The 14,304-nt window shown below is 36.4% G+C and overlaps 1 protein-coding gene across 1 annotated transcript in view; it reads left to right on the forward strand.

Annotated features, from left to right (window-relative positions):
- The window catches only part of LOC140166864 (circularly permutated Ras protein 1-like), a 34,105-nt gene that overhangs the window by 9,683 nt on the left and 10,118 nt on the right, over positions 1-14,304 (forward strand). The window contains 13 exon segments of the mRNA XM_072190352.1: positions 83-145; positions 710-772; positions 1,103-1,231; positions 2,091-2,180; positions 3,934-4,100; positions 6,251-6,421; positions 7,869-8,015; positions 11,011-11,100; positions 11,223-11,374; positions 12,153-12,362; positions 12,568-12,652; positions 13,327-13,433; positions 13,639-13,742. Of these exon segments, the coding sequence (XP_072046453.1) occupies positions 83-145; positions 710-772; positions 1,103-1,231; positions 2,091-2,180; positions 3,934-4,100; positions 6,251-6,421; positions 7,869-8,015; positions 11,011-11,100; positions 11,223-11,374; positions 12,153-12,362; positions 12,568-12,652; positions 13,327-13,433; positions 13,639-13,742 (1,578 nt within the window).

Consider the following 14,304-nt stretch of genomic DNA (forward strand, 5'->3'; position numbering starts at 1 on the left):
TCATGAAATTAAATACAGGATTATTCCACCAATAAATTGAACTTAATCAAATAATTTTTGTTTTAAACGCACCTACATGTAGGTATTTATGACAATGCTGGTCATATGCCACCTGGAGCACAGGAAAGAAGTCAGGGACAGGAAGGTGAGTTTGTTTGTTTGCCTGATTGTATTTTCTTGCTTCTTGATTAGTTTGTTTATTTATTGTGTGGGGGTAAGTTTTTATTCGGGGGTGAGGGGAATGTTTGTTTCAGGGGGAGGGTACATTTAGGATCACCTGCAAACAAGGACACATTAGAATACACACATCACAAACGTGGCCACACCTGCAGCCGTGGATGTCCACAGTTGCTGGATATAACCAGGACAATGCAAATAACGTAAAAATGCATTTAGAAGTGGTCCACGTTTAGGGGTTCAGGATGGTTCACGGTTGGATAGGAAGTTGGTGGGTGTGTGGGGGAGGTCCACGGTGGGTCAATTGAAATTGGGTGTGTGTGTGTCCTCAGTTATATAGGATCAGACTTGTTTAAAGTAAAATATTGCTGACTAAAATGTCATCAGAAATAGTAATTTCATCACTTCAGAGAATGATTTAGGTTGATTGGGGTAGTTGTTGAAATCAAAATGTTTCATGAAATTCAAATGCAGGATATTACACCAATGAATTGAAATTCATGTATTTCCTCTCTTATGTTTAAATGCATAGGTATTTACGACAATGCTGGTAAAATGCCACCTGGAGCACAGGGAAGAAGTCAGGGAGAAGAAGGTGAGTGTGTTTGTCTGGGTTTTTTTTCTTATAAAAACAGGGAAAATCTGACCACCGGTGAACTAAAGGATGGATCCAAAAGGATACAAAAGTGTCACACTTGCAATGGATAGAATTAAAAACAGGGAAAATGTGACTCAACATCCAATGGGGGAATAACACAAAAATTACCAAAGTTATCCGTCACTATGTCTTGAGCAATTATTTTGAGACCTCAACATCTGTCACTATAGATTTTACCGTAAAGTGTAGATCTGTTGCTATGTAATGCACCCAACAATAACTGATGATACTCTGTGCTATTTGTTCAAACATTCTAACTCTCTATAGGAGCAATCTATGATAACAGAACAGTACAGGCATCCTCTGCACCTGAGGACAAGAAGACAGAAGACCTTGATGACTATTCATATCCATATGACTTCCCAAGAGGCGCGCACCTGTATCAAGATCTTAAGAGTAAGTAAGAATTTTAATCACTACCCAGAATGACTGGCATATCGTTGTTGGGAAGGAAGAACCTCCCTTGTGTCATTGGCCCCTGAACATGTTTAAAGCAAAACCTCCTATGTAACCTCTTGATAGTTTTGTTTTAAACATGTTCAAGGGCCACAAGTACATAGATGGTTTTTCCTGCCTAGCGACAAATGTAAGTGTTGGAGAGGAAAAAACATATTTGCACTTGGCGAGATTCGAACTGGTGACCTTCTCAGACCTCGAAACCGATGCTTTGACCACTATAAGCCATGAGTATTGACTATTTTTGCATTTTTCTCAATAAATAATAACACGCTGGTAACAAAAGTTATGTATATTATAGGGACAAGGAATCCAGTTACTACACTGGTATTTCAGTGACTCAAGACAAGCGGTACATTATTTATGATAAGAAAAGAGGTACCGCTAGAATGTACCTCATTTCTTAACATATATAATGAACCACCTGTCTTGGATCACTGAAATTTCAGTGAAGTAATTGGATTTGTTGCCCCTATAATATACATAACTTTTGTTACCAGTGTGTAGAAGAATGTGTAGTACCACCTTAAGGGGGCAAATTTAGATGAAAATGGTCAAAATTGACTGAAAAGTACAAAAAAGGCCTAAAGATGCTAAATATCAGGGTGGCTAGCAGTGTTTTTATTTTGATATAAAAACTGTCGGGGTGATTAGCTTGTAAGTGGTGGTATATGTTCAATTAAAAGATAAACATGTAATAAGTGACCTTCTTGAATTGATGCAAAAATTTTGTACCTGTACCAATGTTTTTCTAGCTTTATTGTGCAATTGGTTGTTTTCAATTCTTATTTCTGTGTAGCTGGCCGGCCACCACCTCCGTCTAATCCTCCACCATCACTAGGCAACAGAGCCAGCATCATTATGCAACCATCTTCATCATCAAAAACTGGTAAGAATTGGTCTCTGTGTGTGTTGTAGTGTGTTTATGTGTTTGCAATCAATAATGGATGTTCGTATGAAAACCCACCTCATAAACATTGATGCATACAGAACCGTGGATTGTCCTCGGTTCCAAACTTAATCAAATAGACTACAAACAACTTAAAATTGTAGTTGACGATTAGTCTCATATTAGATAGTTCTAGGTAAATTTAATTTCTTGGTTATTAAACTCCCAGAGTTAGCTAAAAAACATGTAAAAGAAAGTAAAAGGGCACTACCTTCACATCATTCCACAACGCATAATTTGCATAATTATACATATGATTTGGCTCTTGATAGCTTTTCTCGCCTAGTATATTTGCATACCAAAAATACTTTACCGTTATACCTTTTCATTTGTGCTATTATTGCAAGTATGACTTATATAAAAAGATGGTACAATTACCGAATAGGGTGCAACTTGCTAGACTTGAATCCCGTCCTCATTTGGGGTTAGGGTTTAGGGTTGGGGTAGGGCAGTCTTGTAATAAAACTAGTAGAGTTGCACCTCATACGGCAATCACTCCAAAAAAACATTTGTACAACACCCTTTTTCATCATTTCGCAATGCTTGGAATAATAATATTTATTTGAATTACTTGCAAAGTACAAAAGTAACAAAATAACAGTACATTTATACACACTCTACATTTCTTACACATGACAAAAGCAAGTAATTCAGGATGAGTGAATGGGCTGAAAAGTCCAAACACAGAAGTGCCCACTCATCCTGCACATGAAAGAATATTTTAAAATTAAAAGTACAAAAAATATAGAAAAGCAACATTTTGGAAAATAATATAACCATTATCTTGAATCAATATTATAAATAAGTAAAATACAGGCATTTGAAAATGCATAAGCCAAAACGTGTAACACCGCAAAATCATTTAAGCATATTCAAGTAAAATGATTTACATTCAGACTTAAATACGACAAGGCTGTTAACATGATGTAATTCAGAGGGAATTCCATTCCAAAGACGTGGAAGTGAAACAAACATAGAATTAAAGAAAGAAGAAGATTTAGCAGTTTGGTGCAATAGCCTAGAATTATCCAAAATACTTCTTTGAACCAGAGAACTAAAGGAAGCAGGCCCAAATTCATTGATTATTTTAAATCCAAAGACTAATCTTTGACACTTGTAAACATCCTCAAGCTTAATCAATTCAAGGTCTACAAGCCTCTCAGAATAAGAAGGACGATCTTCAAAATCAACTTCAGGAAAATCTTTGTAGAACAAAGTTGCACACATGCTGATTGCACACATGCTGATTTAGTGAGAAACTTTATGCTACATTCTCTAACATTTTAATCCCTTCTCGGCGGGCCTTTGAATATTGGATACTGAAAATGCATTTCAGTAATCTTGAACAGGAATCTAAGGGGGTCATGACCCCATCCACTAACCTTGGTGGTCCCATATGCCCTGTCCAAATCTATGTTTCAATTTTCTCTAAATGTCCTCTATCAACAAAATTGTTCTACCAGAAGTTGACAAAATGACCATTGTCCCATTTGTGGAAGATCCTTGCATTTTGGGGTAGGTCATTTTTCACCTTATAGTGGACACTTTAGAAGTATTTTTGAGTAAAAACTTTCAACAAGCGATTTTAAGAGACATTCACGCTAACACTAACCCATTAATAATCTGCATGAAGTCATAACTAACACAAATGCATGCGATATGATCTTGTTTTGTTCAAACCTTGCATGTGCAGAAGTAGCTGCCAAACCGCCTAGTAAAAAGATCCGCAAAGCCGACACAAATGTGATTGCTGTGCATTTTGAGAAGCTTGTGAAGCCCAGCTCCCTGCATGCTAATAGACCTATTTATTGCTCAAACTGTGGTGCTGTGTTTTCTCGTCTCAGTGCTGTCACTGACCAGGTAGGTGGATTGAGAACGGTCACCGTGGTTACTTTAAGGTATCATGTGACAAATATAATTTTGTGATTTAGAATTTGAAGGAAGAGCATTTTGTATACAGTGCCCAAAATTTAGTTTGAGGTTGAGTGTCAATTCTCTTAAAGGAGTATTTCATGATCCTAGCATCCTCTTTTTATGACATTTTTCAGTATTTCAAAAGCTTATTCCCAAAATTTCAGTTGATTCAGATTTGCGTTTACGAGCTATGCATAATTATGCGTATTACACTGCTCCATAGCCATTGTGTTGTAATTTCATTCTAGTACACCAGAACGAAATACTAATTTGATGATATTTTTGCTAAACGAATTAATTTTTTGTACATTATGTAGCCAGAGGTTTCCAGTGGTATAAAAAAATGTTTTGTGAAAAGTAGGGAGGTAAGGCCGTGGATCACGAAATGCCCCTTTAAAATCTATGAATTGATAAAATTCATGTATGTTAAAGGTTGCTTGACCAGATTAACAATCTCATCCCCACTTTGCAGTTTTTGATATCAGGTGAAAGCTCATATTTTTCTCATATCTCCATTTCAGGCCTAGAATATGTTTTGTTTAGGTAGTATAAGACATGGTGGTTTGGTGGCACAACACCCTGCAAGTCGTGTACTGTTCTATAGACAACTAGGATATCTCTAAAATCCAAATCCTTGGAGCTATTGAACTCAAAACTTAGAATAAATAAGAATGGATGGTGATGGTCCTTAATCTGTTACAATCTGGTCATGCACCTTTGAGCGTATAGTAATTTGCTTTTAATGAAAAAAATCTTAATGCTATGTCACACAATTGAAAATGGGTATAAAAATTATCAAATAAAAAAAGTTTCACTGTTGCAGGAAAAGAAAAAACTAATTTTCAACAATTGAAAGTTCACTTTCTCAGTGCGGTTTGTATTTGGTTCAGCTTTTTCAAAATAAACACCCCCTACAGTCTGTCCACATAGAAGTACAAACCAAATCTGTAGCATCGGGGGTTGATGCTTTGCGTGACACGACGCGTAAAGAGCGTGGTGCGCTCGGCAAGTACAAGTCGCGCAGCAGTTGGCGCACCAAAGACGCATTGTACTGGAATAATTATTCTCATACCTCCAGTTTCTGAGGTCCATTTACTTTGTACTTATATGTGGACAGACTGTAATGAACCATATCTCTACTCTTAATGTCTCCAAACCTTACGTACTAGGGATAAGAAAATTAGGGATCTGTTAGGTCACTGCAGGCATAGGTAAAGCTGTACAAGCTGCAAAAACCCTGTCATTGCGTATCCTGGAACACTACCATTGTGAACAATGCTTATGCATTCAAGCATCATATTGTAGGTGCTGCTGATCAGACAAGTACCGTACTGACGCGAGTATAGTCCCACCTTCGAGTAAAGTCCCACCCCAAATTTTCGAAAAATTTCAGAAATTTAAATTTTTTTTTTTTTTTTTTTTTTTTTTTTGTAAGTTATTAATTTTTTTCGGCTTTGGAGTGTCCCAGGACCTAGACCTAAATGCTAGGATCATTCATGGTTGACCTAAAAAAAAAAAAAAAAAAAAAAAAAATTCAAGATATTTGTATTTTAATATGAAAATTGATACTTGGTATTCATGTCATAATCTATTAATGATTTCAAAATGCATTCAAATTCAATGCATTTTGAAATCATTAATAGACTATGACATGAATACAAATTATCAATTTTCATATTAAAAATAAAAAATATCTTTAAATTTTTTTTTTTTTTTTTTTTTTTTTTAGGTCAACCATGAATGATCCTAGAATTTAGGTCTAGGTCTAAGGACACTACAAAACCGAAAAAAAAAAAAAAAAAAAATTTTTTTTTTTTTTTTTTGAAATTCGAGTATAGTCCCACCCCCAATTTTGAAAAATGTTCACCCAAAACGGGGTGGGACTATACTGCGTCAGCACTGGTATATGATTCTGGGGTGCTGGCAACCATTGTGTCCATCTTCCCAATGGCAGCCCCCTTACATGTACCAAATTTGTAATATTCTGCATTTTATTTTCACTCAGACTCTGTAGAGTGCAAACGATAACCATCCAAATTCAGTCCGAGCCTGTGTACTTTCATACTTTCATAATAATTTTCCATCTTTTTGGTCAGATCTGGAGATGCGAATTTTGTGACCAACGAAACAACACCAAAGTATCATTAGAAGATCTACAACAGAAAGAAGATAGTACATTTATTTTACACCCTCCCTCTGAAGCAGGAGATGAATCAGTAGTCATATTCTGTATGGATGTGTCTGGTAGCATGTCAGTAACATCTGAGGTAAGAAAAAGTGATCTTTGTTACTTTAAACAATGGTTTTAGGGACAGTAGAAGGAGATAATACATTTCTTATACACCCTCTGAAGTGAGAGATCGAGCAGAAAATACAAAAACACTTATCTAGTTTTCAAAATTTGGTGCAGATTTATATGTGGGTCTTACTGTCATTTTATTACTCTTTGGCAATAGAACCGAATTCTATTGACCACCAATGCTTGGTTGATCCTTATGAAATCAATGAATTCTCATTAATTGTGATAGCATTATGAATCTTTCCATGTACCATATTCATTCCAATAAGCGCCCAGGGCGCTCAACAAAGTCATTGGGTGGGAGCGTATTTTTTATCTGGTTTATCTAATTTTTTCAAAAGGGGCATTTATTAGAGACAAATTTGTGTTTGTTATAAAAGGGTCTTGAGACATTCTAGTAGCTTTTCGGATGCAGAAAATGTATTGCAAGTTTACACAGGACTTGTAGTCCTCCAGCTATTTCACTGTATCAACGTCTATCTGTCACTTCAACATTAATGGTACCCTTGAGCAAATTGAAAATACCCTGGGTGGGCGCTTATTGGGGCATGGGCGCTTATTGGAATGAATACGGTAATGATATTGACCAATATAAATATACCATTAATTCTGATTAATTAGTTGATATTTCATTAATAAAAAGCATTGAAGCAACATCAACCTTTGATCCAAACAGATCACCATTCATTATGCCACAAAAAAAGATGACTGTATTGTCTCTATTAAATGCCCCTGTTGCGTTGTTTATTAGAGGTCTTTTTTACAACATTAATTCCCAACTAATTGGTAGGTAAACTTAAAAATTATGTAAGTAGATAGGCTTTCACGACGGGATTCCATAACAATTGATTTTTATTCGGGTGCACCGTCGGATATCACATTATCGGTGCAGCCGGTCAATGTGTGAAAACTACAGTACTGGTGCAGCCAGTCACTGTGTGAAATTGGTCAAGATTTCGTCAGATGTGGCTCTGACTTCATCAGGACAGTCCCGATGAAGTCAGAGCCACATCTTACGAAAGCTTGACCAATTTCACACAGTGACTTGCTGCACCGGTACTGTGCACCGATAATGTGATATCCGACGGTGCACCCGAATAAAAATCAATTGTTAGAAATCATGCCGAAATGAGGAACTATGAACTTAGGTTCAATGACTTCCGCTTCACTTGCGGGTTTGCGTTGTCATTTTGGGCAATTACTGATCATGTGTGGACAGTGGTAAGCTTACTGACCCATGATAGCATGGACATTTCAGCATTTTTTAAACATTTTGGTTGGAAAAAATGGTGGGCATTTTATTAAAGGGGCAACTAATAGAGACAATACGGATTGTCTCAAAGCTGCCGCATATATTGTTGGTTTTTGGTGTTTTGCCATATCATATCAATGTTATTGTTTTATTTGGAGTACAGGTACAAGGTGATGGGGCAGGTCATCGACAGAACGCCACGGCAGCAGCTTACCAAGCCTATCAAGAAGAGATGAAATTACATGCACAAGCAGAGAATCCATATGTAATGGAACCAAAAAGACAAATTTCCTATGTCTCAAGATTACAGGCAAGTAAATACATCATGGTACTGTGATATTGATTACTCATTTTACAGAAAGGTAGTCTCAAAGCTTGCAAAGATTTTGAAATTCAGTTGACATTTTTTACTCATAATGAAATATTTACACCAATTGAAGTGTTAATCAGACAATTCTTTCAACCAAATGGTTTTAAAACCAAAATTCAAATTTGACGATATAAACAATAATAAACATTATGTAGCCAGAGTATTTATTCCATCATCTTTATTCAAGCAATTTAAACATACAAATTTAAAAGAATAAAGAAACCAACAAACATCCTAGACAACTGGGGCCTTTACTGACCACCAGGCATGGCGTGAACGAAATACAAATTACACATACACAATTTTAAAACGCCTAAAAAAGATGCAAAAAAAATATATAAATATTATATAAAAAAAATATTTTAAAAAGGTTAACAAATTAATGACATTGAGCATCCTGCATCAGGCGACAGATATGCCACCCTGGTAGGCTATCTGAGGATATTGACATTCCACTCGTTTTCATGTCTTGCCTGAAAGATGGAAAAAGAAGACGTGAGAGCCATTTTGGAGATGTCATTCCTCAGATCTTTGTTTTTGATGTGCGACTTGGCTACATGCAGGAGGCGGTTAAGACGAGTCTTGTTCGATTTTGTAATTAGACCTCTTGAACCAACCTCGAATGGAATGTAACTGCAATTGTAGCCAGTGTCAGTAATGTTGCCTACCAGGGAAGCATATCTGTCAACCTTAAGGATACGATACATGATTTACCGACAAGTGACTCATTTCGGAATGCGATCATGAATTTTGAAGAAAAAAAAAGTTTCCACAGGTTTCGTTGGGATTCGAACCAGCGATTCAGAACTTGCTTTGATTACGCGTCTAGCGCTTTACTGCTCCGCCACGGTGGCAGTTGAGTGCAGCAGTGTAATGATAAATGATAAATCTCATAATGCCGTCTTTAGCCTTTTGTTTACTAAAAAAAGACGTGTTTTGTAAAGATAGATTAGCCGTTTTATGCATAAAGAGCACGAACGTTTGGGAAAGGTTTCAAACAAATAATAAAGACACTGATGTGATGATGAAATTGCGTATGTCGGGAAATATCTGCGTCGCAATGTTTTGTTTTGTTTTGGTTTTAGGAATTTGACCTTAAAATTTACGACTTCATGACATTATCATTCGAAATCAACAAAAGATATTTCAACAGTATGTGGTCTCATTCTTTCTCTAGAATGTTTTGTACATGTATGTGAAATAGCTTCAACAATTGTTCGCTGCATAATGGTAAAAACAGCCTTAACTTAAAAATGGGCGAAAGGTACCATATTTACCGATTCAGGCTAAATTTAAAATTGATATAAAACGTTTGTTTTTTGATCGATTACAAAAATTAATATTTGTCATATAAAGAAATTGTGTCTGGCGTAAATTACACTACAGTTTTTAATTCTTAGGGCTCTTTAACTTCTTCAAATAATTTTTTAAATAATAGAGTGAATCCCCTGGCCCTCTATAATTACGCACAAAAGAGCGAGTCCCCTTAAGCTTGTGGGACTTATCAATGTTCGTTTCAAAAGGCACGGCGAGTTCTAACAGAAAGATTTTTTTCTCCTCCGGAAACGTTAACACAATATCGGGTTTTTGAACTGTGGGTATGACGTTAGGGGGAACCGTCCCCCCTGCAGTAAGGTACCCTTCAATGTCCGCCGTGATGAGAACACGTTTATTGAGAAAAAGTTGGCTGTTCTCCAGAGCGGTAATTATGATGCGGATGATGTTGTTATGATGCCAGAGGTACCGATCAAGCATATGGTTGCAGTTGTTCAAGATATGAATAAGGGTACCCTTACATGCGCAGAGGGGGCAGTTCCCGTTCAGTCGTTTCCCCCATTTATAGAGATTTGTGAAGGTGGGAAGGCTGTCAATGGCAGCATTGATAGCAAATTTTAGCACGCTCTCCGGAAGACTGTACATAATAGATTTCCAAGTAAGATTTGTATTACATTCGTTTAAAAGTTTAGCTGTATCCCCCTGAGTCACGAGTGGTTCCACAACCGACTTCCAGTAAATATTGGTGTCCTCTTTCAGAGTACTTTAGATCTTTGATGGATCTGATCACATAAAGCGACGGTGGAAGATTTTTTTTTCCAAATAGCTTCTCTTTGCAGTTTCAGATCAAGAGCTTTGTTGGTTGTGGAGTCACCCAGACATCGGGTTCTGCTATACGCTAGGCAGTGCGATGTATAATAAATATCAGATACCCTGGGGATATCAAGCCCCTCGTTCATATGGACCAGCGCTATGTTGGAACCGTTTTTGGGTATCCCAAGCCATTTTTTGACAAAAATATCAGTCTTTCTATCTAGCATAGACAGATAAGACTTTGTGAGTTTGTGCACCGTAAGGCAAAAACGCATAGATGGTAAGCAATATCTACATGTACTATAAATAGCAACCTTAAACTCATTTCCAGAGGTATACAAATCTCAACTTTTTTGAAAAAAAGTGGTGGGGGCATGAGGCTGTGGATCACGAAATGCCTTTTTAAATATTAATTTAATAACTGCAAACTATTTTTAAGCAAAAATTAAGTTACCATCCTGAAAACACTCCTTATTATAAATTGAGTGAAACTAGTTTACAACTTCATATTTTCTTTTGTGCGTACTGCTAGCGCGTGCGCGAATTCGGCACTGGTCTACGCACACACGTGATACATACACGTACCTCTACAAGCATGTTATGCATTATCAACACTCGTGATGGTGTGGGGTCGTCTACGGCCTGATAGACGGCACCCAAAATCATGCAATTGTCCAATCAGATTATGTGGCTACGAACTAGACCACTCCCACTCTCTGATTTTACTTTGTCGCTTGATGTGTGTATATATATGGGTACATGTATAGTGCTGTAAAATAAACATAGACAAAGGACCTAATTTATGATCTTATAATGTACATGCTTAATGTATGATATTGTTTTTCAGGCAATGCAAACAGCAATAGATCAACAATTTAGTGAAATGGAGTCAAGTGCTGGTAACAAGAGAGTAGGACTGGTAGCTTTTAATGACTTAGTAAGTACTCTTGTTTAAAATACCTCAAAAATAACCAATTGATGACAAAAGATTTTTTTTTTTTTTAAATGTAGTTTCTATAGTTTCATGCCATTTTAAAAGTCAGTTGCTCACACTTTCAGGTCACCATTATTGGTGATGGAACTGATGATCCAATGCCTCTAGAGGGCGCAAGTCTCACCGACAAAGATACAGTGATCAGCTTAGGCTGCAGTATTCCATTGCCTCAACCGATATCAGGAGTCAGAAGATGCTTGTCAGATAAAGTTTTCAGGTAAATTGAACCTTAAAATCTCTTGAAAGCAGACATTTTTAGCAGGGAAAATGGCAATTGAAAGCCATACATCCCATATGGAAGTCATGACCCTATTAGCTCATACGCAGGGAGTGTTAATTTCAAATGGGGTACCTGTATGGATAACTCCATTTAAAAGCTATACGCTGTGTGGGGGATTACGGTCATGTCTTCCACAGGGGGTGTATTGATTTCAATTGGAATAACCCAATAACTTTCTATTAGCTCATACGCAGGGAGTGTTAATTTCAAATGGGGTACCTGAATGGATGACTCCATTGGAAATCTACACTCCCTGTGTGGGGGATTACGGTCATGTCTTCCAAAGGGGGTGTATTGATTTCAATTGGAATAACCCAATAACTTTTTTTGTAATATGTTTGTTTTTTATTCAATTCGCCGTCAAAGTGATAAGGTAACAGAATACAAATTTTGAATAAATCGCCCTGCATTACAATGTTCACACAGTACCTATGCATTGAAACATAGATGTCAAAGAAATGCTAATCACTCGCAGCTGTAAGATTATTATCATTGAAAAGAGCGGTATTATATTCAATCTATCATTGCAGTCATACACAGGTGAGGAGTGCAACCTCCTTGTGATGCAGGGCGATTCAAAAATTGTATTCATCTATTGCTATGGTAGTTAATCCGATTATTACATAACTTCAACAGTGAATACTGTGACTACTCATGCAGCACCTCAGATTCATGCAGTAACCTTATTTATGTATTCTTTAATTTGTCAATACAGTTTAGTTGAGGGTGGTCAAACAGCATTGGGTCCATCCCTCCTGATATCAGCAGCTATCGCATCCCAACAAGTAGGGTCAAAGGTCATCATATGCACCGATGGAAAAGCCAACATTGGTCTGGGCAATCTGGATGCAATAGATGACGATGAAACGTACGAGAAATCAGTGGAGTTTTATGATGAAGTTGGAGACTTTGCAAGGGATGCTGGGTAAGTTGCTATGGTGACGGTATTTAATTAACCTTTGGATTAAAATTTTGGCAAAATCAGATTTGGAGGGTAAAGATTTCTCCATCAAACTTTGAGAGAAGTAAAATCATATTTTGGTACAAATTTGACAGAAAATGGTACAACCTGTGCTTTTTTCCTGTTCTTTATGTGAGATAATTTTATAACATATTTCATGATTTTCTAGAATTTGCGTATCAGTACTAACTGTGGAAGGAGAAGACTGCCGTGCAATAGAACTGGGAAATGTGGCAGATAAAACTGGTGGAAAGGTTTGTATTCTTGTTACTTTGTTTAAATGCATTATCATTCCATGTAGACCTGAGTTTGAGCTTTGATGGGAATATGCTCATGCAATAGCATGGACAAGGCTGTTCAAGAAGCTTGTTATAGCATGTTATGAAACGAAAGAAGGAAAAAAGTTGAACATTAAAAGCCTATTCAGTGATATGCTCATAAGGAGGATCATAAAAATTCAGGTTTTGGCACCTTTGTTAGTGCCATAGATGTGCTAACATAGCCTTCTAGTGGTTAAGCTGAAAACTGCCTGTGTATTAAAGACAAAATAAGACATTTTACATGAATATGTAATTTCTATACTTACAGTAGAGAAATTAACTACATTTATTTGAATTGGGCTTCACCTTTGTCAATATTGCTGTTTTTGTTTTGTTTTTTGCTAAATGTTTCATAGCACAAATACCTAATGACAATTTTAATGACTTATCCTTCACTTTTAGGTAATTTTGAAACAACAAATAACAATTTTGATTTTTTACACCTTTGCTGAGATCACTAAATAGGCCTTTAATTGCTGATAAATTGCACTATTGCCTGAAGAAAGTTACAGAAGAATAAATGTATTTATGATGTTTTTATCTGTGCCAGTTTGTCACAAATAACCAGTTTTATTGGGTTTCTTTGTTTATTTGTTTGTTTGTTTCAGGTGACCATTGTTGACCCTATGAATTTAGGAGCAGAATTTGCCAGCATCTTAGAAGACAACATCCTTGCAACCAGTGTTAGTGTTAAGCTTATACTGCACACGGGCCTGTAAGTGACTGAGACTAATTCCATAATAGTCCTTTGTTAATTATTTTTAGATGGGAATAAAAAATTATGTAAGACATTAGCTTTTGAAGTGTGCTTTGCTTCAAGTCCATATATAATTATTTAATTAATTCAAAAAATATTCCAAAAAACCTGGCTATGCCACTGTTTGTGATTTTTGTTATCAACTCTTGCTTTACATTGGTAGGTACATCCGTGATGATCAACAAAGCAGTGTGGCCCTGAGAAATATCGGGAATGTGAAAAAGGAATCGGAAACGACATTTGAGTTTGGTGTACGAGTGAAAGAAGGTAAATCCGCTTTTAAACAATGAAGCAAATTAATACTAGGAATTTCAATTGAATCAACCGTGATTGTATTTTGCTTATTTCAAACTACAACGCAAACACACAGCTTTGGTTGCAGTACTAACTATTACAATCATGAGTGCATTGGTATGGTTGGATTCATTTCCGTGTTACGCACACACTGTTGCAACGCTGGCGTACATCACGCATCAGGCTGTGTTCAATTAATTGAAATTTCCACAATAGTAAATTTAGTAAATTACAATCTTGCTCAATTAATAAGCAATTTAAAATGTATGGGACATGTGTTAGTGCATCACCTATTGACATAATTTTACTTCCTGGACCAAACAAGTAAACATCAATGGCGGTCATGAATTTAGAATGATCTAGCGAATGTTGTTGCGGTCAATGTTGCTGCAAAATTGCAGTTTTATATGCACATGGACGAGAAAATTTTTAGATTTTTAGAATATGTACACTAATAAATAGAATCAGTACAATAAATTGTGGTGTTACAAACAAATTTTAACAGACAAATTTTATAATTTCTTTACGAGAAAGG

Source organism: Amphiura filiformis, chromosome 12 (genome assembly GCF_039555335.1).
Source record: "Amphiura filiformis chromosome 12, Afil_fr2py, whole genome shotgun sequence".
In the NCBI taxonomy this organism is placed as follows: Eukaryota; Metazoa; Echinodermata; class Ophiuroidea; order Amphilepidida; family Amphiuridae; genus Amphiura; species Amphiura filiformis.